The 26,464-nt window shown below is 34.8% G+C and overlaps 1 protein-coding gene across 8 annotated transcripts; it reads right to left on the bottom strand.

Moving 5' to 3' along the window:
* Window positions 1-296: 296 nt before the first annotated feature.
* Window positions 297-25,913, bottom strand: kansl1l (KAT8 regulatory NSL complex subunit 1-like). 8 transcript variants are annotated; one of them, XM_051120124.1, is made up of 17 exons: window positions 25,784-25,913; window positions 18,498-19,378; window positions 14,011-14,152; window positions 12,299-12,472; window positions 12,074-12,198; window positions 11,348-11,516; window positions 8,892-9,006; window positions 8,054-8,191; window positions 4,964-5,110; window positions 4,776-4,897; window positions 4,124-4,245; window positions 2,479-2,542; window positions 2,275-2,369; window positions 2,041-2,182; window positions 1,937-1,958; window positions 1,781-1,834; window positions 297-756 (listed from the first exon to the last, which is right to left on the bottom strand). In XM_051120124.1, the coding sequence occupies exons 1-16, from the start codon at window positions 25,787-25,789 to the stop codon at window positions 1,821-1,823; spliced, it is 2,478 nt and encodes an 825-aa protein (XP_050976081.1). In that variant the 5' UTR covers window positions 25,790-25,913; the 3' UTR covers window positions 297-756; window positions 1,781-1,820. The 8 variants fall into 8 exon arrangements, with proteins under 8 accessions (XP_050976081.1, XP_050976079.1, XP_050976075.1 ...); XM_051120122.1 differs by having other exon boundaries at window positions 2,275-2,365; XM_051120118.1 differs by lacking the exon at window positions 1,781-1,834 and having other exon boundaries at window positions 1,897-1,958.
* Between the last annotated feature and the right edge of the window lie 551 nt (window positions 25,914-26,464).

Below are 26,464 nucleotides of genomic sequence, written 5' to 3'. Positions count from 1 at the left end.
ACATGATTTAAAAAAAAAAAAAAAAACCCAATTTCTTTACAACTGAAGAAAGACATGAACATCTTGGATGACAAGGGGGGTGAGTACATTATCTGTAAATTTTTGTTCTGGAAGTGAACTACTCTTTTAAAGGAGCAATCTGGGTTCAGTATGAATTAACATAAATTTTGAATATACAGAATATAATAAAAATGTTATTTTATCTCTCCATTGACATTGGGTTGTAGTTAATCTGAAATAACAAGGACTCCATTACATTCACACAATGTGATAAAGAAAGCCTGTTAACTTCTAAGTGTGGTAGTCTGAATCACTTTAATGTAGTATGAGGTAAACTTACATACATTTACCAACACTTTTCCCACAGTACTGGATAAATTCTAATAAAAGATGAGATTTATAGGAAAATCATATATAATTTTTTTCCCCAAAAAATGTGAACACAGACCAATACATTGTACTAATATTACAATAAATAACAAAATAGGCTGCATAAATAATGTAATGCCTTACAGTTGATACTGTTAAGGGTCTGGCTTAAGATATTTAATCAATTACACTGTAAACAAATCTTTTAGAAAAAAAAAAAAAACTGAGGGGACAGAGGAAACAATGTGAAAAATATCTGTCAAAACTCTTTAAATACTAAAAGAGTGTTTTATCCAAAAGAGTAGAACCACGATGGCTGAGATTCTGCCTTATTACGATGTCATTTCCTGGTTCACCTCTGATGTTGTGCTTTGGTGCTCTGGAAGTCTGTAAACAGTACAGAATAATCAGTCAAACAAATGACCAACAAAACAGCATTTATTTTCTCCACTGTATTTAACACTTGGTTCCAATTTGTCTCTCAAACTTTAACTGTAGTAAGTGTGCATTTTAATTAACTATAAAGAAGTACAAAACTGACTCTGTGTCTAAACGTGGTTCCAATCTGAAATGATTTACACTAACGTTTAAAGGTAATGTTTTTAAAAGAAGGCTCTTGCGCTCACGCATTTAAAATAACTTTTCTATTTGAATATATGTGATCCTGGACCACAAAACCAGTCATACGTTGCACGGGTATATTTATAGCAATAGCCAACAATACATTGTATGGGTCAAAATTATTGATTTTTTTATCCAAAAATTATTAGGACATTTAGTAAAGATCATGTTCCATGAAGATATTTTGTAAATTTCCAACTGTAAATATATAAAAACTTAACATTTGTTTGGTAATATGCATTGCTAAGAACTTCATTTGGACAGCTTTAAAGGTGATTTTCTCCGTATTTTGATTTTTTTTTTTTTGTTTTTTTTTTGCACCCTCAGATTCCAGATTTTCAACAAACCATACATCAAAACCATACATCAATGCTAGGCTTATTTATTCAGCTTTCAGATAATGTCTAAATCTTAATTTTAGAAAATTGACACTTATGACTGACTATATGCTGATTTGGTGCTCAAGAATCATTTCTTATTATTCTCAATGTTGGAAACAGTTGTGCTGCTTAACATTTTGTTTAAACAGTGATACCTTTTTCAGGATTCATGATTTAAAAAGGTAATTAATCAGCATATATTCATCAATTCAGCACTGAGCAGTCACTATAATGTGTGCATGTTATTCCTAGTTCTGACACTTTATAGAGGGCGTTATCTAGCTTTATTAAAGTTTATTAGGAATATCCAGATGAATCAAACTCCATCAAAATAAGGATAGTGAAGCAATATGGCGCTGATTTGAAATGCTTGATTAAGAAGCAAATTCTATTAGACATGCACGTCTTACTTTGAGCTGTTCTCACATCTCAATCTTGGATCCTTTCCTCCTAAAAGATAAGATCTAAGATGCAAGGAAAGGAAATAAGGATGCAGAATTAAATAAAACTCTTATGTACATCACACCTCAAAGCTTCCTCATCTTCACTAGTCAGGGGGAATATACGTCTTCTCCATGGTTGCAGTGGCTACATAAAAGAGAAACAAATTCATACAAGTTTAATAGAAAGACAGATTTCATTTAATTTTTCACTACTGAGAAGGTTTTACCTCTTGTTCATCCACACTGGATTCTGATGGATCTTCAGAAGGACTGAAGGTCCAGGTGAAGGGAACAGGAGAATGTACAGGTGGGCGACAGTGAGCAAGATGGTCTCTCGCAGATACTGAAGACCAACTTTTCCTGGATGGCCTGTGGGGGAAAAAAAAAAAGCAGATGTAATATGTACTGGAGAACATATGTGCCATAAAATAGCTTCACAATAAATCAAAATACACACAGACCTGATGCTGTGTCTTCTGTCCTGATCCCAGTAGGATCCCAGTAGTTTCTCTCTATGCTCATAACTCTTGTGCCTCTGAAAGAAATCTTCATCTGACTTGAGAGAGATAAAGCTCATTACTCAACAGTTGCCCATCAGCATGACGTTTCTCACCATTTTTATGGCCTACAATGAGTTTACAACTATAAGAAAGTAATAAACCAACCATCCTTTCCTCCTGCTCATCCTCGTCTCTTTTCAATAAAGGCGAAATATTCACCTTTCGCCAACTAATGGGAGTAAAGACAATGGAATACAGGAAAGGAGGGGAATGAAATTCGAACCTGAATTGTCCACATCTTTATGTGACAGCCAAGTTTCTGAAAGTGACTCACTGACAATCTATCAAGCATTACATGGGTAGATGGTAGGAGCAAAAGCTTACATCACAGTATTGATATATATCATTATATAATTATTTTTCTATGGGAATTCGATACAAAAATGGTCTGAATATACAGCTGCTTAGTAACAAATGAAACAGCTGTTCACAAATTAAACGTATTTTATTATTTTTGAACTAAAAAAAACAAGATTTTACAAATTAATGATAAATCTAATTGCATAAAGGGAATTAAAAAGAAAACACTTAAAACAATAAAACTAACATCATATTTGAACTCAGATTCACTTCCAATCAAAAGTTTTTGAACAGTAAGATTTTTAATATTTTTTTTTAAAAGAAGTCTCTTCTGCTCACCAAGCCTGTATTTATTTGATCCAAAGTACAACAAAAACAGTAAAATATTGATACATTTTTACTATTTAAAATAACTGTACATGTAAATAAATGTACAAAAAACATTTATTACTATTATGTTGGAAACAGGTTTCTTTTATAATAGAAAGTTCAGATGAACAGCATTTATCTGAAACAGAAATCTTTGCTAACTATAATTGTCTTAATCATCACTTTTGATCAATTTAAAGCATCCTTGCTAAATAAAAGTATTAATTTCTATAACTTATTTCACAGAAAAACTACACTGACTCCAAGCTTTTGAATAGTGTATAATGTTACAAAAGCTTTTTTATTTCAGATAAATGCTGATTTTAAAATTTGACTGTTTTTGCTGTAGTTTAGATAAAAAAAAAAAACAGGCTTGGTGAGTAGAAGAGACTTCTTTAAAAAACATTACAAATTGAACTTACTGTTCAAAAACTTTTGACTGGTAGTGTACAGCCATTTTTTAAAAATGAAATTAATACTTTTATATAGAAATGATACACTGAATTGTTAAAAAGTGACAGTAAAGACATTTATAATGTGCAAAAGATTTCTATTTCAAATAAATGCTGTTCTTTTGAACTTTCTATTCATCAAAGAAGTATGTTAAAAAAGTAAGTTTTGTCCCAAATCACTATATTACATTGAAAACAATCATTTTAAATTGTAGTAATATTAACAAAAATACTGTATTTTTTTACCAAATAAATGTAGCCTCGGTAAGCATAGGAGACTTCTTTCTAATACATTTAAAAAAAAATCTTACCAACCCCATTTTTTTTTTTTTTTTTTTTTTCTATACAGAAAGACAAGGGAAGGGAAGAAGAAATGAAGACAACTAATTTGAAGGCAGTAGAGATAAATTATAGTAAAAAAAGTAATCTACATGAGGCTATATAAAGGGTATATATCTACATAATCTATATAAATGGTTTGTTCTATATAAGGGTTTATCATGATTTATGACAAAGAAGAATCCATTCTCCTATTTAAGTACTGACCCCAAATTTTTGAACAGTAGCGTAGATCTACCGCAATATAAACAGTTACTGATGTCATTTTTGAATAAGAAAACAATCAATACCTGGGTGTCAAAATGTCCTTATACAGAAGTCTTTCCACTTTCACTGATGCGAACAGAGACATAGGAACGACAATGTCATCAGTGCTGAAAATACTCTCACAGTTTCTCCTGCGCGATGAAAACTACATAAAAGAACAGTATATGATTATTTTTTTATCAAAATATTAACCTCCAACCAAACCAACATTCACTTCAAGGTACTATACCACAGAACCAGCCAATTTACATTTATAACTCATCTGAAAGCTGAATAAATAAGCTTTTCATTGATGTATGGTTAGGACAGGACAATATTTGGCCGAGATACAACTATTTGAAAATCTGGAATAAATCAAAATATTGAGAAAATCTCATTTAAAGTTGTCAAAATGAAGTTTTTAGTAATGCATATTACTGATCAAAAATTAAGTTTTTATATATTTATGGTAAACAATTTACAAAATATCTTAATGGAACATGATCTTTACTTTATGATGATTTTTGGCATAAAATAAAAATAGATAATTTTTACAAATACAATGTGTTGTTGGCTACTGCTACATATATACCTATGCAACTTATGACTGGTATTATGGCTCACATTTATCTATGTATGCATTAGATCAAATTGAAATATTCAGTATTTATCAGGAGGTTTGTTCAAAGGGCAGACCTGTGAGTTTCTCTGTTGTGTAGGTGTACAGTAAGAGATGGTCACATCCTCTGAAGATTCCTCTACATGACTGTCATCACTCTGGAAGACCAGATCAGACTTGGGTGTAATACTGGAGATGTCTAGAACAAAGCAGTATTAGTACCTTAAACAGTCTTTGGACAAGAAGAGGAATTAAACACATGTACCCATTGTTCTTTTAGAGCAGCGCCGCCTCCTCTTGCCCTCCCTGTAATCTTGACTGTGGTGGTCTCGGGTACGTGCCCATCGTATAGGAGTGCTCTCCCTTCTGTGTCTTTTCAAACGCCTCTCGTTTTTCAGCTGATGATTGCAATCTGTAATCATTAATTGTAGAACATAGACATATTCCTACTTATTAAAACAAGTACTGTATATTCCTAGAAACAAAGAGCATATTTATTAAAGTTCACAATCATTTGATATTGTATTAACAATATTAATAAAAAGAGGAGATGGAAATCCTAATGGGGTGATAGGACTACAATATATTTTGGCTATAAACAATTTGACCCCACTGAAAGGTCACTGGCATATGTGATTGAGTGTGTGTAGGTGTGTGAGGTGCCTTCAGGCTGGATTTGTGAGCTACTGTGATTTGTGAGTCTGTGTTGATCTCCACTCATGGTCTGGAAGCTGCAGGACTGTGGATAGACCGCCTGAGCCACAGAGATAAACATAAACAATACACCACAACACTATGACTAAAGCCACCCTGCAGCCTACACACACCTTACATCATCCCACACACTGGACTCCTAAAGAACTGACATTAAAACATCATACAAATGCAGGTGATGTAATGAGAATAGGAATGAGATGATTGTGAAGAAAATATTCCTGACATTCATTTTCAATTCAGTGCTTTTGTAGTCATTTTTTTGGAGTTCGTTCACTGACTCCAGGGGTGCTGCAAAGCACTGACAGAAAATCAACTAAACAGCATGAGGTGTGTTTTTACTTTAGAAACCCGTACCTCACTTCCATTCCAGTGCAATCACTTATTCGTCCTGACAATCGCTCTCTGTTAAGAATAGCATTGCTGTTTCAGGATCATTAGCCCCCCTAGTCAGACGATAACCAGCAGAGCAGAGGAGAGTGCCAGACCATTAATGATTGGAGCGGATGAGTCACAGTCCAGTGCAAGGGCAGCTCAGTTCAACCCCAATACTGCATTAAAACTGTGGAGCAGCTAATGACTTTAGTCAAAGACTACAGAATACCCAAGACTTGTCACTCGCATAATTTTGAATGGGAAAAGATGCAATCTCATTATGGCCGCGAAGCCCTGCCTTCTTAATGAAAGAGCCAATCGTTGATTAGTAAAGTCAGCGTGTCACTGCAGCTGCCGTTAGAAGTCCCGGTTGCTATAGAAATGGTCAGCGTTCTGAGACGTGCGCTATATAAGCTTTTTTTAATGCTACTGGAGCATAAGGAACAATATTTATGAGGTAGTTCTTGTCCAATTTCTTTGGCGAGTTCAAATATCAAATTTAATCGTAAGATTGGTGAACAGTTTTAGAGAATTTGATGTTTCCCCATTCAAAAAGATAGGAGCTACACTTGCCTGCCCGAGAGGCGAAAGACGGCCGCCATGTGAAATGACTTGCCTTAAAGCAGGGCTGCCCAACCCTGTTCCTGGAGATCTACCTTCCTGCAGAGTTTAGTTCCAACCTTGATCAAACACACTTGTCTGTAATTATCAAGAGCTCCTTCAGATCCTAATTAGTTGGTTCAGGCGTGTTTGATCAGGGTTGGAGCTGAACTCTGCAGGAGGTAGTTCTCCAAGAACAGGGTTGAGCACCCCTGCCTCAAGGGACTTTGCTTTAGTATGACCTTCAGATCTGCACTGAATATGGGCATATTTTATTTAGCAGCCATTACTCCAGTATTTAGTGTCACATGATCCTTCAAAAATCATTCTAATATGCTGATTTGGTCCTTAAGAAACATTTCTTATTATTATCAAATCTTATTATTATACAACTGAGGGACTCGCATGCAACTATTACTGAAGGTTCAAACACTCACTGATGCTTCAGAAGAAAACACAATGCATTAAGAGCCAGGGGTGTAAACTTTTGAACACATTTTTCTTATTTTGCCTAAATATCATATTTTTTTCCACTTAGTTCTGCACTTCAAAAGCTACAAAAGTTTCTCAGAAGACAAAATAAGTTAAATTTACCCTGATCTTCAAATACAAAAACTTTTCACCCCCCACCCCAGATCATTGTGTTTCCTTCTGAAACATCAGTGAGCGTTTGAACCTTCTGTAATAGTTGAATCCCTCAGTTGTCCTCAGTGTGAAAAGATGAATCTCAAAATCATATAGTCATTGTTGGAAAGGGTTCAAATACACAAAAATGCTGAAAAACAAAATAATTTGTGGGACCTGAAGAATTTTTCTGAAGAACAGCGGGCAGTTTAACTGTTCAGGACAAACGAGAGACTCCTGAACAACTATCACTAAACAAAAACAGCTGTGGATCATTCAGATAACAGCACAGTATTAAAGGAGAACTCCACTTCCAGAACAACAATTTACAAGTAATTTACTCACCCCCTTATCATCCAAGATGTCTTTCTGTCTTCAGTCGTAAAGAAATTATGGTTTTTGAGGAAAGCATTTCACGATTTTTCTCCATACAATGGACTGATATTTTAAATGCAGCTTCAAAGGGCTCTAAATGATCCCAGCCGAGGAAGAAGGGTCTTATCTAGCGAAAAGATCAGTCATTTTTTTGGGAAAATAAAAATTTGTATACTTTTTAAGCACAAAAGCTCGTGTAGCACAGGCTCTTGGATGCGCATCCAACATTTTGGAAGTTCAAAATCGGGGCACCAATGAAGTCTTTATATGGAGAAAAATCCTGAAATGCTTTCCTCAAAAACCATAATTTCTTTACGACTGAAGACAGAAAGACATGAACATCATGGAAGACAAGGTGGTGAGTAAATTATTTGTGAATTGTTGTTCTGGAGCGGAGTTTCTCCTTTAAGAATCAAGGGTATGTAAACTTTTAAACTGGGTCATTTTTATAAATTCAACTACTATTTTCTCTTGTGGACTATATTTAAACATCTTTTATGTGAAATATCTTGTTTAGGTCAGTATTAAATAAAAAAAATTATTTTGGTAAAATAATTAGCATTTTGCAGATTCAGCAAGGCGATTGTAAACTTTTGACTTCAACTCTACATATTTTACATTTGTATACAAATTAATCCACAAACAAATGCCTTGAGATGACACTTACGGAATAAAGAGCGGGAGACTCTGCCTCCGGATCGGAGACGGTAATGAGGTCTGGAGTGCTCAGTTTTAAGGAGGAGAGATCGCTGAAGCAAACTGTCTTTAAATAGAGAACTTTGCAGATGGAAGGATGATGGAGTTTCTGATGAATAGAACAGACAACACTTATGTAACAAATGACACAATAACACAAACAAAAGAAAAACAATAGCAGAACAAAAGCAAATTGCACTTAAATATAGCAGTGACAGATATAAGGCTGTGGTTATTTAGTAAACATTTGCACATGAGAAACACATTAAAATACCTTGCCAAAATGTCAAAACAATATCATACATAAAAAAATGTCAGACTTGACTGGATGTTGCATTTGAGTCATATTAAAGTATGAACTGAATGCTGAGGTTTTATACTGATGACAACCAAGGCTAATTTGATCTACCTACTCCGCATTCCTGCTGCTACACACAATCAGTAAAACAGCAGGAACAGCACAGTTTTGACATGCTGATGGAGTAACAATCTGATATGAGACAATTTATTCTGACTGAATTGAAATGACAGCCTAATGCAGTGAGATGGAAGAGTGATTAATGGATTGCTGTAGTATTAACCATTAAGATCATAACATCCAATTACCTCAGCAAGAGTATGAACACTCATCTACTGCTTAAATAAGCTCTAATCCAAAACCTAGTGAGCTGCCTACATAAGGAGCATTTCAAGGCATCTAAAAGAACATCACATGTATCCTTTAAAGAGAAGATATCCATCCAAAATGGTAGATGGAAGAAGAAAAATGCCAGTTTTACATAAAACATAATGCATTCATCTCTCTCTACCTGAGGAAAGTGATAGAACAGGATGCACTTTGCCATCTGTTCTCTCTTTTCTGTGGTGACATGCAGGATCACAGGATGCACAATTGGGACAAAGAGAAGAGGAAGACTCCAGAACCTGTGGAGAGAGAGAGAGACCAAGTGGATGTAACCAAAACAGGCAGGTTTTGAAAAGTTAAGGGAAGAAACAAATGTCTCTTTCTTATGCTAAAGGTCTGACTTGCATTTAGAATCTAGTGTTGATTTGTCCAAGCTAAGCTAATAAAGGCCAAATCTATGACACACAGTGCTCTTGGGAACCACTGCGACATAAGCAATGCATGAAAAGGAAAATCATGGCAGCCCAAATCAGACAGCTATAAGAATCATAAACAAGGTTAAAGGAAGTGCACCAGGCACCAGCTGGAAAACAGACTCATAGCATGGTGTGAGTCATAGTGCAATGTGAACAGAGCTGGTACACACACAAATAACTGCTTTATTAAAGGACTAGTCCTGTACTCAGAATATTCTGTTTTTTACTCACCCTCATGTTAGTTCTAATGTTGTTTGATTTATTTTGATACAAAACAGCTTTGTCCAATAAGATTCAACAAGATTAAAGGAGAAGTCCACTTCCAGAACAACAATTTACAAATAATGTACTCACCCCCTTGTCATCAAAGACGTTCATGTCTTTGTGTCTTCAGTCGTAAAGAAATTATGTTTTTTGAGGAAAACATTTCAGGATTTTTCTCCATATAATGGACTGATATGGTCCCCCGAGTTTGAACTTCCAAAATGCAGTCTAAATGCAGCTTCAAACGATCCCAAACGAGGAAGAAGGGTCTTATCTAGTGAAACAACTGGTTATTTTCATTAAAATAATAATACAATTTATATACCTTTTAATGTCAAATGCTCGTCTTGTCTTGCTCTTCCCGACCTGTTTTGTTCCGGTTCATGACAGTTAGGGTATGTCGAAAAACTCCCATCTCATATCTCACCCTAACTGTCTTGAGTCAGAATACACAGAGTTCAGGGAGAGCAAGACAAGATGAGCATTTAAGTCTAAAAAGTATTTAAATTGTATTTTTTTTAATCAAAATAACCAATCATTTTGTTAGATAAGACCCTTTTTCCTCAGCTGGGATCGTTTACAACCGCATTTGGGATCGTTTGAAGCCACATTTAAACTGAATTTTAGAAGTTCAAACTCGGGGCACCATTGACTTCCACTATATGGAGAAAAATCCTGAAATGTTTTCCTCAAAAAAAAATTATTTACAGTGGCTCCTAATTTTACCTCATTATCGTGTGTACAATATTGTTCAAAAGATTGGGTTTACTAAGTTTTTATTTTTAAGGAAAGAAACTAATACTTTTTTTCCCCATCAAGGATGCATTAAATCGAAAGTTTTTTTGGACTTTCTATTCACCAAGGAAGCTTGAAAAAATTATTGTTGTCAACACTGATAATACTAAGAAATGATTTCTAAAGGATCATGTGAAGACTGGAGTAATGGCTGCTAAAAATTCAGCTTTGCATTAATGGAATAAATGGCATTTTAAAATATATTAACAAAGAAAATAGTTTTTTTTTTAAAGAAGAAACTCACTTTCAGAACGAAAAATTACAGATAATGTACTCACCCCCTTGTCATCCAAGATGTTCATGTCTTTCTTTTTTTCAGTCACAAAGAAATTATGTTTTTTAAAGAAAACATTTCAGAATTTTATACTGGATTTATACTGGACTTCAATGGTGCCCCCCATTTTGAACGTCCAAAATGCAGTTTAAATGCAGCTTAAAAGGGCTCTAAATGATCCCAGCTGAGGAAGAAGGGTCTTATCAAGCAAAATGATTGGTTATTTTCTAAAAAGAAAAAGACAATTTATATACTTTTAACCTCAAACACTTGTCTTGTCTGCCTGAACTCTGTTTTTTCTGGCTCATGACACTTAGGGTATGCCAGAGTTTTGGCAGACGAGACAAGACGAGCGTTTGAGGTTAAAAAGTATATAAACGGTCTTTTTTTCTTGAAAATAACCAATCGTTTCACTAGATAAGACCCTTCATCTTTGGCTGGGATTGTTTAGAGCCCTTTGAAGCTGCATTTAAGCTGCATTTTGGTTCAAAATCAGGGGCACCATTGAGGTTCAGTGTATGGAGAAATCCTAAAATGTTTTTCTCAAAAAACGTAATTTCTTTATGACTGAAGAAAGAAAGACATGAACATCTCATGAACAAGTGAACTTCTCCTTAAATTAGAATAATATTCCACAGTATTATTGTTACTTGAGTAAAGAAATGCAGCCTTGGTGAGCATTAGAGACTTCTTTCAAAAACATAAAAAAATCTTTCCAACCCCAAACCTTTGAACAGAACTGTATTGCTATGCCATGCTGACTCATTATCCGATTGGAGTCCCAAAAGTTAAGACACTTTAACGTTCAGAATTCAGCTTAAAAATGCCAACCTGCTCTTTATGAGACAATGGGTCCATGACGAAAAGTCTAGGCTTGTGATAAGTCAGAAGGGGTCGAGTCCGGGCTGACATACAGGTGACATCCACCTGAGGGAGGTACTGTCGTCTGTGACATGTTCTCTTCCTCTTCTGCCTGGCTTTGTGTAAACTCTGTGGTCCACTGGAAAGAAAAATTCAAATTCAAAAGTGGGGATAAAAACTTCTCTGATCAAATCTGATCATACGACAAATAAGGAGAGGAAGAGTTATTAGTTCTCTTCTCCACTCAAACTCTTTCATCTTCATCTTCCTTCTTTCTAATTCTTCTAAATGTCTCACTATTTCAGTTTTCCACTGAGCTGAATGATTCATCCTGACATTCACATGAGATTTACATAAATTTACAAAATTATGTATCAGAATGAGGGTGCTTCTACAGTGCTGTGATGAATATAAAATGCATGAATGAAATCAAGAGACACTGCTTCCCCTCAGGTGTCTCTGGAGCTTACGTATGACTAAATAAAATGAGTTATAATGCGTCAAAAAAAAGTGAGTATTTTTCAAAAAATCGACTTTCTTGAACATTAAACATCTAGCAACCAATGCTACAATAACGATTATATAAATTAACCACAACTGCTTTTTTGGATTTTTTTTTAAATGAATGACACTGTGAGGTATTTGAGGTTAATTTTAGCCTGTTGATGAGCTTGTAGGTGCTTGTTGGCTTCTCACCCACTGTAAGCTGTTTTCTGTTGACCTCTCCAGTGATTGCAGGGTCCTTTAGACATTGGTGATGAGGAAGGAGAGGCACACAAAGATGGCATCAGGCTGTTCACAATCTGAGTCAGCTGGGCACTCTGAACACACACAAACATGAATTGAATTTACATTTTTATCTGACATTTTTATTGTCTTTTCTATGTTCTTGTCTATATGCCTGGTTTCCTTTAGATTCACCTGTCTCTCAATGTTCCTCAGAAGGCGAGTGGGGCTGCTGGGCTCCATCTCTAGATCAGAGTGCAAATCTCGCATATTGCCAGCTGTGAATGATAGATCCATAGTCTCTGTCCACAAGGTGTGTTGGATCTGCTTGTCCGTCAGGGGCTGAGACTCCGCCAAAATCACACGACCCTGGAGGACATGTTAGGAACACATACAGTGAAAAAAAAAATTTGCATCTAAAAACACTCAAGATTGAGAGAACAGTTTTGAGTAACAAGTAGATTCAGAATTGCAATTTTTTTGTTTAGTTGTTCTTGAGTCCCTTGTTTGTTCTGAACAATTAAGCTGCCTGCTGTTCTTCAGAAAAGTCCTCCAGGTCCCACAGATTCTTTGGTTTTTCAGCATTTTTGTGTATTTGAGATCCATCTTTTCACACCGAGGACAATTGAGGGACTTATATGCAACTATTACAGAAGGTTTACATGCTCACTGATGCTCCAGAAGGAAAAACAATGGATTAAGAGCTGGGGTGAAAACTTTTGAATGGAATGAGAATGAGAATGTGTACATTTTTCTTACTTTTCTTTCATATTTCATTTAGTACTGCAATTCAGAAGCTACAGAAGATACATACATATTACATATTACATATGCATGTTCCCCAGAAGACGAAATAAGTTAAATTTACCCTGATCTTCAAATTCAAAAAGATTTCACCCCCCATTTTTGAAAAGGGTTCAAATACACAAAAATGCTGAAAAACCAAAGAATTTGTGGGACCTGAAGGATTTTTCTGATTTTTATAAATGTAACTATTATTTTCTCTTGTGAACTATACGTAAATTTTCTTGTGAAATATCTTACTCAGGTCTGTACTAAATAAAAAATAACATGGATTTTGTATGATCCCTCTTATTTTGGTAAAATAATGAACATTTTGCAGATTCTGCAAGGTGTACACAAACTTTTGACTTTAACTGTACATTTAATTTAAGCAGAATTAAAATATACTGAAAATCATCAAATGAAATTCAAATAACTGGATCATATAAATGAATTTTATTAGCATAATTTTCAGTATGAATTACATTTCAACAATTTTTGGTAATTAAAACAAAAATATAATTATAAAAAAAAAAAAAAAAAAAAAAAAAAAAAAAACTAACAAAGTACTTTATTTCAGCTAGTTGCCAAGAAAGCATAAAGACACAAAATAATCAATATTTCATATTTTAGTGTAAATTAGTGCATTCTGGGAAATTAAAATGTACTATATTATATTAGGTTTTATTACGAAATCTAATTTACTCAATATATTATAGAATCAACCGATTAAAACATTGCTGACAGCATTTTTATAAAGCTATATAAAACAAAAATCTAGTGGTCAGTTTGATGTGCCTAATGCAAGAATTAAAATATTGTTGGCTGAGTTGTGTATTGTTTTAATTACTCCACATATTAGAGAAGAACAGACATAGCAAGTCAACATTTATAATGCTACTGTTTATGTTTTGTTACAACATTTATATTTCGACTGTTTGGACTTCAGTCAGTTCTTTTTTAGTCATTGCAATTCACCATCCTCTGGACATGGCCAATTCAATTCAAAATTCTCACATAAACTGAAAGAGAGTCCGTTCTTAAATCCTGAATTTTGCCCCAGAGTGCTACCAACACAGCCCAATTTCCCTCATAATCTACTAGATGCAGTGTTATTTCTTTACCTTATTAGAGAGAATCTGCTGCCTGAGTTTTCCAAGCTGCTGAATCTGAGAGTCCAGCTCAGACACTCTCATCTGGAGCCACGTCCAGCGACTGCAGAGTTCAGCTCTGTCCTTCAGCCATCTCCATTCACAGACATGACAACTACCCTCCCACAAAGACAGGGACAGAAAAAGTTAGAAAAGTTCATTAGCTGCAATTTTTTCCAAAGTTACTTACAGTACATTTCTCCAGGAGCAATCCTGGTAAAGTGTTTGGAAAACCGGTGCATGAAACTGATGTAATAGTTTGTTTGGTTGCTCATTAACCTGTGATTCTAGTTTTATTTTTAAACCCAGAGGCAATGGAAGAGGACCAGACCATAAAGAGATAAAACAGTCTGCCTGTCTTCCTCTCTGCAGATATATAGATTAGTGTAGACTCTCTCGCTCTCTCACACACACAGGAAAATTCCAGGAATATCTACAAAGCAGTGGAGCAGCAGTGAAACCATACAAATACACTGGGAAGAATGAGATCTCCTGCTGGTGCAGCAGTCCTCCTGGTCCCTATATAAACAAACACTTCACCTCTCTAGCCAGCCTACTGCTTAAACAAAACAAGTCATAGAACAAGTAACCAACCAAATAGACCATTCCAGAACTGAAAATATGAGACGACAGATGGCTTTGTTGCTTCCTTGTGTCTTTATTCAGTGCCTCAAGGGTGTTTAGACCAAATAATATCACTATATAAACTCTTTATTGCATTGCATATATTCCAGAGCCAACTTAGCAGACCCTAAAGCTCTGCTAAAGCTTTGGGCCCTAGTTTTTTCAGAATTAAGTGACCACAACTTCACTTCAAAACGTGACATCTGTGAAAAGAAAGAGAGTACTGACGTCAAAGGTGCTGCTCCCGACTGGCTGAAAGCCTAATCTCAGTCCACAAAAAGTGCCCTTAAGCAATTCTGAGGCCAGATAACTCATCTGAAACCCTATAGCAATGTTCTCATATTCAGCTTCTCCAGAGAATCAAGAGCAATGGCCACCGGCTCAAAACTCTGATGAGATGCATAGATGGTAATTGAGATTGCTGGGACATATGGAAAAGTCACTGAAACTATTTTGTCATGGCCTGAGGAGAGGCAGAGCCAACAACCACAGCTGGCTGCTACCGAGACTAAAGGGCGTTCACTTGTACAGCAATTTACAGCAGCAAAGTAATCGGAAGTCCTTCATTTTCAATGACAGTTGTTGATTTGAGGCAACTTGAGTACAATGGGACAAAGTTTAACAGTTCAGATATATGCAAGTCAGGGTTATTCTCTCTCTCTTTCTCTCTCTCTCTCTAAATAAAAGCAATATCGTTTTTTGTTACATAGAACAAAATATATAAATATACTTTTTCATCTAATTGCTTATATAATTAAAGTCAAAAGTTTACATACACCTTGCAGAATCTGCAAAATATTAATTAGTTTACCAAAATAAGAGGGATTATACAAAACGCATGTTATTTTTTATTTTGTACTGACCTGAATAAGATCTTGATTGTTAATACTGTGTTGTTACCTGAATGATCCACAGCTGTGTTTTTTTTTTTTTTGTTTAGTGATAGTTGGTCATGAGTTCCTTTTTTGTCCTGAACAGTTAAAGCGTTCTTCAGAAAAATCCTTCAGGTCTTACAAATACTTTGGTTTTTCAGCATTTTTGTGTATTTAAACCCTCTCGAACTTCAGAAGGAAATATAACGCAAATTTGAAGATCAGGGTAAATTGAACTTTTATATATATATATATATATATATATATACACTACCGTTCAGTAAGACTTGTAATAGTCTTTAAAGTAGTCTCTTATGCTCATCAAGGCTGCATTTATTTGATTAAAAATACAGAAAAAAAAACAGTAATATTGCAAAATGTTTTTACAATATAAAATAATGTTTTTTATTTACATACTTTAAACATATAACATACTTTAAAATAGAATTTATTCCTGCGATGAAAAGCTGAATTTTTATCAGCTGTTACTCCGGTCTTAAGTGTCACATGATCCTTCAGAAATCATTCTAATATGCGGATTTATTATTAGAATGATCAATGTTGGATAATATCAACAGTTGTGCTGCCAAATATTTTTTGGAACCTGTAATTTTTTTTTTCAGGATTCTTTCATGAATAACAAGTTTAAAAAGTACAGTGTTTATTCAAAATATAAATATTTTATAACAATGTAAATTATTTATTATTAACTTTTGATAAACTTTTAATTATTAACTTAATACATCCTTGGCGAATAAAAGTATTAATTTCTTAAAAAAAAAAAAAAAAAAAAAAAAAAAAAAAAGAAACTATAAAAATGTACTGACCCCAAACGTTTGAACGGTAGTGTATATATATATGCTATTTAGGCAAAATAAGAAAAATGTACAAATCTTCATTCTGTTCAGAAGTTTACACCACTGGCTCTTCATTTTTTCCTTCTAAAGCATCATTGAGCATTTGAACCTTCTGTAATAGTTGCATATGTGTCCCTCAGTTGTCCTTAGTGTGAAAAGATAAATCTCAAAATCATACAGTCATTATTGGAAAGGGTTCAAATACACAAAAATGCTGAAAAACCAAAGAACTTGTGGGACCTGAAGGATTTTTCTGCTTTACAGCTGTGGATGATTCAGGTAACAACACAGTATTAGGCATCAAGCGAATTAAGAATTGAACATGGGTCATTTTTCACGTTCAATTTAATTTAACATTTACGTCTTTAATGTCTTTTATGTGAAATATCTTATTTGTGAGTACTAAATAAAAAATAACATGCATTTTGTATGATCCCTCTTATTTTGTAAAATAATTAACATTTTGCAGATTCTGCAAGGTGTATGTAAACTTTTGACTTCAACTTTATATATACATGCATTTAAGTACTCTTCATTGCATACAGAAATGCCATTTTTGTATTTTGAATAGTTCTGATAGATAGGATAAAAAAATTTGCTTATCATCATTGACCCATATCATTATCATAGTGATAAGTCTTGACATGTCTCTCAATAAAAATCATACTGAAAAATTATACTAAAAAGCACTTCAATAAAACATTCCCATTTACTAGATGTTTCCTTAAAGATATAGCCCCTTCAAAGATGTGTATTTTAAGACTAGATGTTCTTGCATCTGCACATATGCTGCAGTGTTACAGTGTAAGTGCAGAGTGGGCGAGGAAATCACAGAGAGGGACATGAAAGCTCTGATCTACGGGATGGTGAAGGGCGGCCTGATCTCTATTTATTTACTCATCCCAGGGAAAGGAGAGTGCAGCTGTCTGTTTCAGGGAGGCTGCAAAGAAACAGGATCGGAGGAAGAGCCAGCTGCACATGAACACACGAAATAAAAATCTTCAACATGGGGGGGAAATATGGTGACAATTTCTCAACAGCTGTGTACTGAACAGAGTGCCTCTGTTTCTGTGAGCAAAGATCCTACAGAAACATGTAACACTGCCAGCACCAAATGCTTCCTCTCTCCATCTTCTATGAAGCTGTTTGTTTTCCCAAACTTGTTGTTACACTCCCTTTCTTCTTTCCAAAGACTCACAGCCAGTCATTAAAAGTTCTTTACTGCCTGGCAACTACCAGGTAGAGACTAATTCTACCTTTCAATTTACCTATTTTAGGATCTCACCCAATGTTGTTTTTTGTATTTTGAAGCTAGAGACTGAGTCTTTCATGTTTTGTCTATAGCCATCTGGCATTGTGACTTGCATACACTGTAAAAAATGACAGTGAATTTAATGGTAAAAACCTGTTAAGTAGCTAACAGTAAGTTTTTTCTTATCAGTTTTGTACATTAGGGATGTATGTTACATCTAATGTTGTTAAATTAATGTTTATTGCATTATTTCAGTTTCATGTGTGTTATTTGGCTAAGATACAACTATTTGAAATTCTGGAATCTCAAGGGTGTGTGAAAAAAAAAATCCAAATATTGAGTAAATCACCTTTAAAGTTGTCCAAATGAAGTTTTTAGCAATGCATATTACTAATCAAAAATTAAGTTCTGATATATTTTCGGTAGGAAATTTAAAATATCTTCATGAAACATGATCTTTACTTAATATCCTAATGATTTTTGGCGTTAAAGAAAAATCAATAATTTTGATTCACACAGTGTATTTTTGGCTATTGCTACAAGTATACCCGTGCGACTTATGGCTGGTTTTGTGGTCCAGGGTCACACTTTTGGAACTAGAAAGACATGAACTGGTATTTCTTTAAATATGAACTGTAGTTGTATAGAAAAAGCTCAACATTTTCCCTATTGTGCTCTACCAAAAAACAAAACCATAGAGGTTAACTGCAATAAATAATACAAAAATTGTCATTTTTAGCTGACCCATTCTCTTAATGTCTTCCATTAAGATATATTTTTTCTTCATGTATCAACATTCACCTTGATTAAAAGGTCAACGTTAATTAAGAAGTCCATGTGACACATCATACTCACTGTGATTCCACTGAGGTCCCTTTGGTGTCGTCATGGTCCCACTCTTCATCTGAGCTGCTCACGGTGGCATCTGAGTCCAGAGCCTCCAGCACTCCATGCAAAACAGCATGACCATTGTGTGCTAAATTCTGCAAATCCCTGAATTTCAGAGGCTGCTTATGTGCTTGAGGGTACTGGAGGTTTCTCATAAGAGCCTGCTCTACCTCCTGCATCTCTACAGCCTTAAAAGTCTCAAAAAGATGCCCTGATGTCAACTTTGAGGAACAATGTGCTTCAAGAAGTTCCTTCTTCAAACCATCCAGTTGGTGGTTATAGTGTCTACAAGCATGTTCACCAAGCATCGCCAACACCCTCTGTTGTAAACAACTGGCTCGATTCGCCAACGAAACGTGCTGGGAGAGATGCCACAATGACTGAATCATCAATCCTTCTTTTATTTCCTCCACACTGCCAACCAGTGTTTGGTTTAAAGCATTGTTCCTCCTGCTGCGCTGTGGTGCTTGCTCTAAGAAAAGTGATTTGCTGCCAGCTTGGCAATCTCTTGTAGAAAAACCATGTGTGAGGTTGTGACCGTGCTCTACCCAGTCTTGTTCATTGTCTTCAAGAATGGGCATCTGTGGAGCGCCTAATGGAGTACCCGGTGAGTTTCGGTTCAAGGAGAGAAGGGTGAGTAGTGGCTCAGGGCTTGAAAGCAGAAAGGCTTTGGGACGTGAATCCTGAAACAAAGGCGACAGCAGCACCTCTGGGAGCTGAGGAGAACCCTTAGAAGACAGGACATCCAGATGGACCATGGATGGGAGGTTCTGCCAAATCATCTGTCCAAAACTATTATCCACATCCAAACCTAGTGCAACACCGCTGGAGTCCATATTTCCTGAAATCTGGATTTAATTACTTTTGAGCTGATGTGTGGATAAGAGATGGACTCATTCCCTATCCCACGTCCTGGGAGCCCTGGATATATAACCTCAGACCCAAGGCTTATAACATTACAGGAAAACTGTAACTCGAGCGACAGATCTGTTAAAAGAGACGCCGACTATTATAACAGTTAACAAGCGATGTGACTGAGAAAGTGAATGTTTTTAATATCCTCTAACTTTATCAATAACAATCGTAATTTAAGACGATCTGTCTAATTATAGACACCAAGTTAACAACTGAATATATCTGTAAACGGATAGACTACAACTATTTTTCGCTCAAGTGATAAGCGTAATGTTAGGAAAATAACGGTAGAATTGGAAAAATAACGTCATCATCTCACCTTTAACAGCCGCTCATTTCACTAAACAAAAAACGCACAGTCCAGACATAGACGATCATCAGTAAATGATCCATATAATCCAGCAAGTGACAAAAATACTGATTTGTCCGATTTTCTTTCACACCGCTGAAAAGCCTCAACCGGAGAGCAGAGAAAGCGAGCGAGAGTGAGAGTGCGTGAGTGCGTGCGTGCGTGCTTGAGTGTTTATGTACACTGTTGGTTACTTTTATTGGACGCAGCTACAAATATCATTAAAATAGTAAAAATAGTTTTTTTTATCTAACATTTATAAAAAACATTTTTTTTCTGTTATACATAAATGTAAAAATACAGAGTATATATTTCATTAGCCATCCTTAGTTGCCGGTATCTTTAGTTTCAGTTCTCTTTTCTTTTAATATTTCAGTTACCCAGACATTTCGCAACTGGTCGTTTGTTGTTGATAACAACAACTAACCTAGTTTTTTTGTGGCTGCAGTCAAAAGCATATCAGCCATTGCTTGAGATATTTGGCATTCTTGTGGTTTTCAAAAATTTTAACTCTCAGGTGAAATTACTCCTACACGTATTTCATATGCACATAGTACACTATTGATTAATTATAGTATACTTTATGATTTCTAACGCAAATAAACTAGATTTGTGCTCTGCAGTTTCTGGTAATGTCCCACCCCTGGATCCCACATACATTTTTCTGTCAGATTGGTCAATGAAGGAGGGTTTTTTGAGAGCTGCTTTCAGTGTTTGTTTTGTTTTCTTCTCACTCAGTACTTGTATAGGCTTGAAACGCAGGGAGGTACTTCTTTGAACGCTTTAGCTCTGATCATAAATTAGTTGTAATATGCATTCAGTCCACCAGGTGGGACTAGAACTGTTGATTTAGGAGATGAAACAACAAGAGCACGTCAACAATAAGAAGTAATCAAATTTTTGAGAATAACTTACGGAAATATATTTCTATAATCACTACACATAACACCTGAAACAATAACTGATTATTAGGACAAAAAAAATAAATAAACAGCCTAAGTAAATGAAATAAAAAAATAACACACAAGTAACCCTGAATAGAGCACAATATAACAGTAAGCAAGGTCGTTTGTATTATGTAGTCTATATTTCTGAATAATCAACACAAAAATTCTAATCAAAACTATTTAAAGCAAAAATTAATAAATACGTTTTTAAAAAGAAAAACATGATTCACTATTAAGTCCACAATAAGTGTATTTACTGCATTTGGGTCAAAGACGTTAAGATGTCCACATCAAAAGAAATTTACAAAAATTATTTTAAGTCTATTGAAAGCACATTAAATGTAAAGTGTCTACTTTTAAGGTTTCATATAAGTTTTTGGAGAATGAAATGTCAAAATTTGGTTGAAATAATGTTACATTGACTTGTATTAAAATGTATAAAAGAATAAGGTAGCATATACAATTTTATTGTGGTTTAAATTAGTAAAAATTTCTTACTGACAAACAGGCAAAACCTAGGATAGTGTCCAATTTTAAAAATGTAGAATTACAACTAATTAGCATTTAGTAATTATTATTTATATGCCCGACAAGATAGTTACACTGAATGACATTTTAGTGGGTGTCTTCTGTAAATTACTGGAAAATTTCTGGAAAAATGTATGATATTTATTTTTTTGCTCAGAAAAACAAAAACAAAAATGCAATTAAATTAAACAGAATTTATATATATATATATATATATATATATATATATATATATATATATTTTTTTTTTTTTTTTTTTTTTTTTTTTTGGAAAAACAACAATTTCAAGCATTATTACACATTGTTTTTATGCTTAAACCCTTTTTCATCTTTGACCCATTTACCCTTTTGTATAAAGAGGAAAAGTGAGTTTGCAAATGTCACAATTACATATCTATTCAAATTTCTGCAAATGATGTTATTGTACTAACAGTTTTAATCTTGAGTTACATAATTTCAACCACAAGCCATTTTTGATATCTTTTGGGACTTCATAAAGTACTTTGTGTTTGACAACATCCACATTTTAGAACATATTAAACTAATTTAGTTTGAGTGCTTTCCCAATATCGCTTTTCTTTAAATAATGCCTATAGATCCATTTGCTGGCAGAAGTGACTTAACCAAAAACTGACTGATGAAGGCTTTGTAGTTTTCTGACAATATTTTTAGCCACTCTGCGGAATTTTGACTGACAAACACCTAAAAGGATGGTTGGCCCAAGACAGTACAGTGCAAATCAAATGTCCATGTGAATTAAAAAAATAAAATAAAAAAAACACACACAGCAAAATACACAAAGAACTCTTCTGTCACGAGCCACCCTGAAGCAAGAAAGTAGAGGACAACCTGTATAATGCCCATGACTGTCAGCCATATAGTCCTAATTTATCTAAAATCTAATATTTCTAAAATTCTAGAAAATCTAATATTTACCAAAAACATTTATATGTAAATATAAAAACCACTGAGTATATATACATATATATATATATAGTCATAGTATTCTTTCAATCTTTAGTTTCACTTTTCTTTTAATATTTTGTTTTTAAGACCTACATCTTGCAGTTGATCATTATGCTTATTTGTTGTTGATAACTACTAGTAGTTTTTTGGGACTACAGTCATGACAAACTGAGATGGTATCAAGCGGCCCAGACACGCCATGAGATATTTGGCATATTTGTGGCTGTCAGGTGAAAATATACTTATACACGTTACAGTATGTTATTGATTAATAGAAGCACGTGAAATAATCAGATGATTCCTGTTACTTCTAAAAGAAATAAACCAGATTTGTGCTCTGCTGTTTCTGCTGTCCCATCCCTGGATCCCAAACATTTTTTTAGGTTGGTTAAAGAAGGAGCGGTTTCCTGAGAGCTGCTCTCAATGTTTGTTTTGCTTTCTTCTTGCTCTGTGCCTGTATTGGCTTGAAATGCAGGGAAGAACGTGTTTGATGGCTTCAGCTGCTCTGAACATAAATAGGTTGTAATATGCATTCAGTCCACAAGGTGGGACTAGAACAAATAAATTAAGAGCTGAAACAACAAGTGCATGTCACTAATAAATAATGATCTCATTTATGAGAATTACTTAGGCACATATATTTAAAAAATAAATAAATAAATAAATACCTAAAAAATATTGGCAATGTCAGAATGACAACATTAGGCTAAGAAAACTTAGAGCTTGTGAATATCTGAAGTATTAAGCAAACAAAAAATAAATACTTTACACATGGCAAATAAACCTGAATAGAATACAACATGACAGTCTGAATTTCTGAATACTGTCCGTTTGGATTGTGTAGTTTCAAGCGCATGAAAACATTTTGCATCCACCCACACATTTTCAGAGTGATTTAGTTTGAGTGCTGTCCAGCAATGCTTCCCTTTAAATCATGGTTATAAAAAGTGCTGGTAGAAGTGACATTTCAGGCTTTGTAGTTTTGCCAATATTTTTAACCAATAGATGGAATTTTAAATGACCAACCTAAAAAAAAACACCTTAAAGGTATTTTTTAAAAAATCAACTAAATATTCAAAGAGCTCTTTTGTCATGAGCCACCCGAAAGCAAGAAAGAAGAGGACAGTCTGTATAATGTCCACGACTGTCACTCTCATCTGCTGCTTTTTATGTTGGGCAGAGAAAGAGCTGGTGTTCTCCAGTCTCTTCATGTGATTCTGCAATAGCTGTACTGCTGAAAATACCAGCATAATGCCCAGAACAAAGGAAAACATAGTAAGACCTAAGCCAAATGCCTGACTAATGTTTCTCTGGTGATATTCACATCATCACTGGTGAATTAAAAGTCCATTACAGACATTCCCCAACTTTCCAAATAACATGTATAAGGAATTCAAATAGAAAAAAAAAATCTGCCGACAAACAATGGCAAGTACAGTCCACATGGCAAAGAAAATGTAGGCTAAAGCCATGGAGCTGGGTCAACAACGTTAAAAATATTAAGAATAAGATTCCATCCAATAAGTGACCACAGTAAAACATTAAGCGGTGGTTTTACACTGTTTACTGGTCTTTTCTGTGAAGAAATCACAGAGTGGATGAAAAGTTATTCATTAGATATTCATTAGAATAGTGGCAATAGAAACAGGCATACAGTGCTCTCCACTAATATTGGCACCCTTGGTAAATATGAGCAAAGGTGGCTGTAAGAATAAATCTGCATTGTTTATCCTTTTAATCTTTCATTCAAAAAATTCACAATATTCTAACCTATCGTTTAAGTAAAACCATGGAAAGCAGGGGGAAAATCTCATTATGAAATAAATGTTTTTCTGTAGGTCACGTTGACCACAATTATTGGCACCCAATTATTGCAATGTCCTTTATTCAAGATAACAGCTCTGTGTTATCTTCTTTAATGCCTGAAGAGTTTGGAGAACACCTGACAAGAGATCAGAGACCATTCCTTCATACAGAAACTCTTCAGATCCTTTAGTTTCCCAGCTCCATGCTGGTGCTTCTTCTCTTCAGTTCACCTCACGCATTTTCTATAGGGTTCAGGTCAGGCAACTGGGACGGCCATGGCAGAAGCTTCATTTTATGCTCAGTGACACATTTTTGTGTTGATTTTGATGTTTGATTTGGATCACTGTCCTGATGGAAGATCCAACCACAGCTCATTATAGAACTTCTAACAGATGCAGTCAGGTTTACATTTTTTATCTGTTGGTATTTGCTAGAATCCATGATGCCATGTATCTGAACAAGATGCCCAGGACCTCTGGCAGGAAAATAAGCCCACAACATTAAAGATCCAGCAGTATATTTAACCGTGGGCATGGGGTACTTTTTGTACCAAACCTATCTTGAGTGTTTGCTGCCAGAAAGCTCTTTTTTTTAGTTTCATCTGACCACAGAAGCCATTCCCATTTGAAATTCAAGTTGTGTCGGACAACTGAATATGCTGGAGTTTGTTTTTGGATGAGCGAGGAGGATTTTTCTTAAAACCCTCCTGAACAACATGTGGTGACGTAGGGGCTGTTTGATTTTTTTTTTTTTAATCTTTTGGCCCAAGACTCAACTAATCTCTGCAATTCTCCTACTGTGATCCTTGGAGAGTCTTTGGACACTTAAACTCTCCTCCTCACCATGCATTAGGATGATATAGACACACATCCTTTTCCAGGCAGATTTGTAACATCTTTAGTTTATTGGAATTCTTAATTATTCTCCTAATGATGGAAATTGGGATTTTCAATGCTTTAGCTCTTTTCTTACAGCCACTTTCTATTTTGTGAAGCTCAACAATCTTGTTCTGCACATCAGAACTATATTATTTGGTTTTATTCCTTGTGATGGATGATTAAGGAAATTTGGCCTTTGTGCTCCTCATATTTATAATTCTGTAGAACAGGAAGTTATTGCTGGACAATATCATACTCCTAGTCATTCTAGTGTGCTAAATAAATGCAAATATGAATGGGAATATACTTCAGAGATATTTTACTCATTATAATTTCTAAGGGTGCCAATAATTGTGGCCAACATGCATATGAGAAAAACATTTATTTCATAACGTAAGTTTCTCCCCCACTTTCAACTGTTTTACTTCAATGAAAGGTTAGCATTTTGTGAATTTTTTGAATGTAAGATCATAAAGATAAACAAAGCAGATTATTTTCATAGCTGTCTTTGCTCATATTTACCAAGGGTGCCAATTTTAGTGGAGGGCACTGTATTTACAATAGCAAATGCCAACAAGTTCCTGTTCACAATAAAGAGAATATGTTTACACTGGTTTCTAATATGCACAACAAGGGTGTAAAGGCTCCACCCACCCTCTAATTTAAATATATTTAGAATGGGGAAAATAACATCTGCAAGATCTATGTAACATGAAATAATAAAACAACGTTTCAATGTCAATTTGTTGTAAATGCTTAATTATTATAAATGCATTTACTCTTGTCCACAGCTCATTGGAACCAGAGGGCACCGCATGACTGTGGACATTGGTGTAATTTAACATTTCTGTCTTATTTACTCACCGTCATGTCTTTCCAAAACGTATGACTTCCTTTCTTCCATGGAAAACTGCCAAATGTTAAAAATAAAATCCCATAAAAGTCACTGTACCGACCCCTGCACTATATTCAAAGTCAAGTGTGCTTAAGCTGTGTTTCCACCTTCTTTAAAGCGGAAGTTATTCTTCGCGGCTAATAAAACTTCCGTTTTATTAGCCGCGAAGAATAACAACGTGCAGTAAATGGTAAAACTGTTTGCACTACAAACCAGTATGTTCATGTTCATAATTAAGATAATACATTAAAATAATATGATAAGGCACACCCATTTGCAGCATCAAGCAATAAAACGAGCTGTTGTACGGCTAAAAATACGGCCGCGCTCGATTTTTCGGGTAAAATAAGGCGGATAGGTCTGGCGCCATTAGACGCATTTCGCGCAAGAACTATTGGCGTTGAAGCGCCTTTTTTGTACTACGTATATTTTTTGTATAGTAGGCCTATATATTTTTGCAGTTCATTAGCTAATTTCTACAGAAGCAAAATTATTAGAGAAAAGCTATTTATTTCAGTTCAAAGCTATGGTATGGTTGCATAAGACTGCATAAGATGTAGAGTAGCCCATAAAACATGTTTATTAAAGTTATCTTAGGTCATAAAGATATCACTTTTGAGTGAATAATTGTTTAAATAATTAAAGAAATT

The sequence above is a fragment of the Labeo rohita genome, chromosome 9 (genome assembly GCF_022985175.1).
Source record: "Labeo rohita strain BAU-BD-2019 chromosome 9, IGBB_LRoh.1.0, whole genome shotgun sequence".
Classification (NCBI taxonomy): domain Eukaryota; kingdom Metazoa; phylum Chordata; class Actinopteri; order Cypriniformes; family Cyprinidae; genus Labeo; species Labeo rohita.
This window is presented reverse-complemented; position numbering and strand designations above follow the sequence as displayed.

Excerpts from the sequence above, each read along its gene's own strand:
- kansl1l (XM_051120118.1), bottom strand. Across the intron at positions 2,370-2,478 it reads ATGAGCAGGAGGAAAGGATG|TCAGATGAAGATTTCTTTCA; the intron begins GTTGGTTTATTA and ends ATCTCTCTCAAG. Across the intron at positions 2,183-2,274 it reads GACAGAAGACACAGCATCAG|GCCATCCAGGAAAAGTTGGT; the intron begins GTCTGTGTGTAT and ends TTTCCCCCACAG.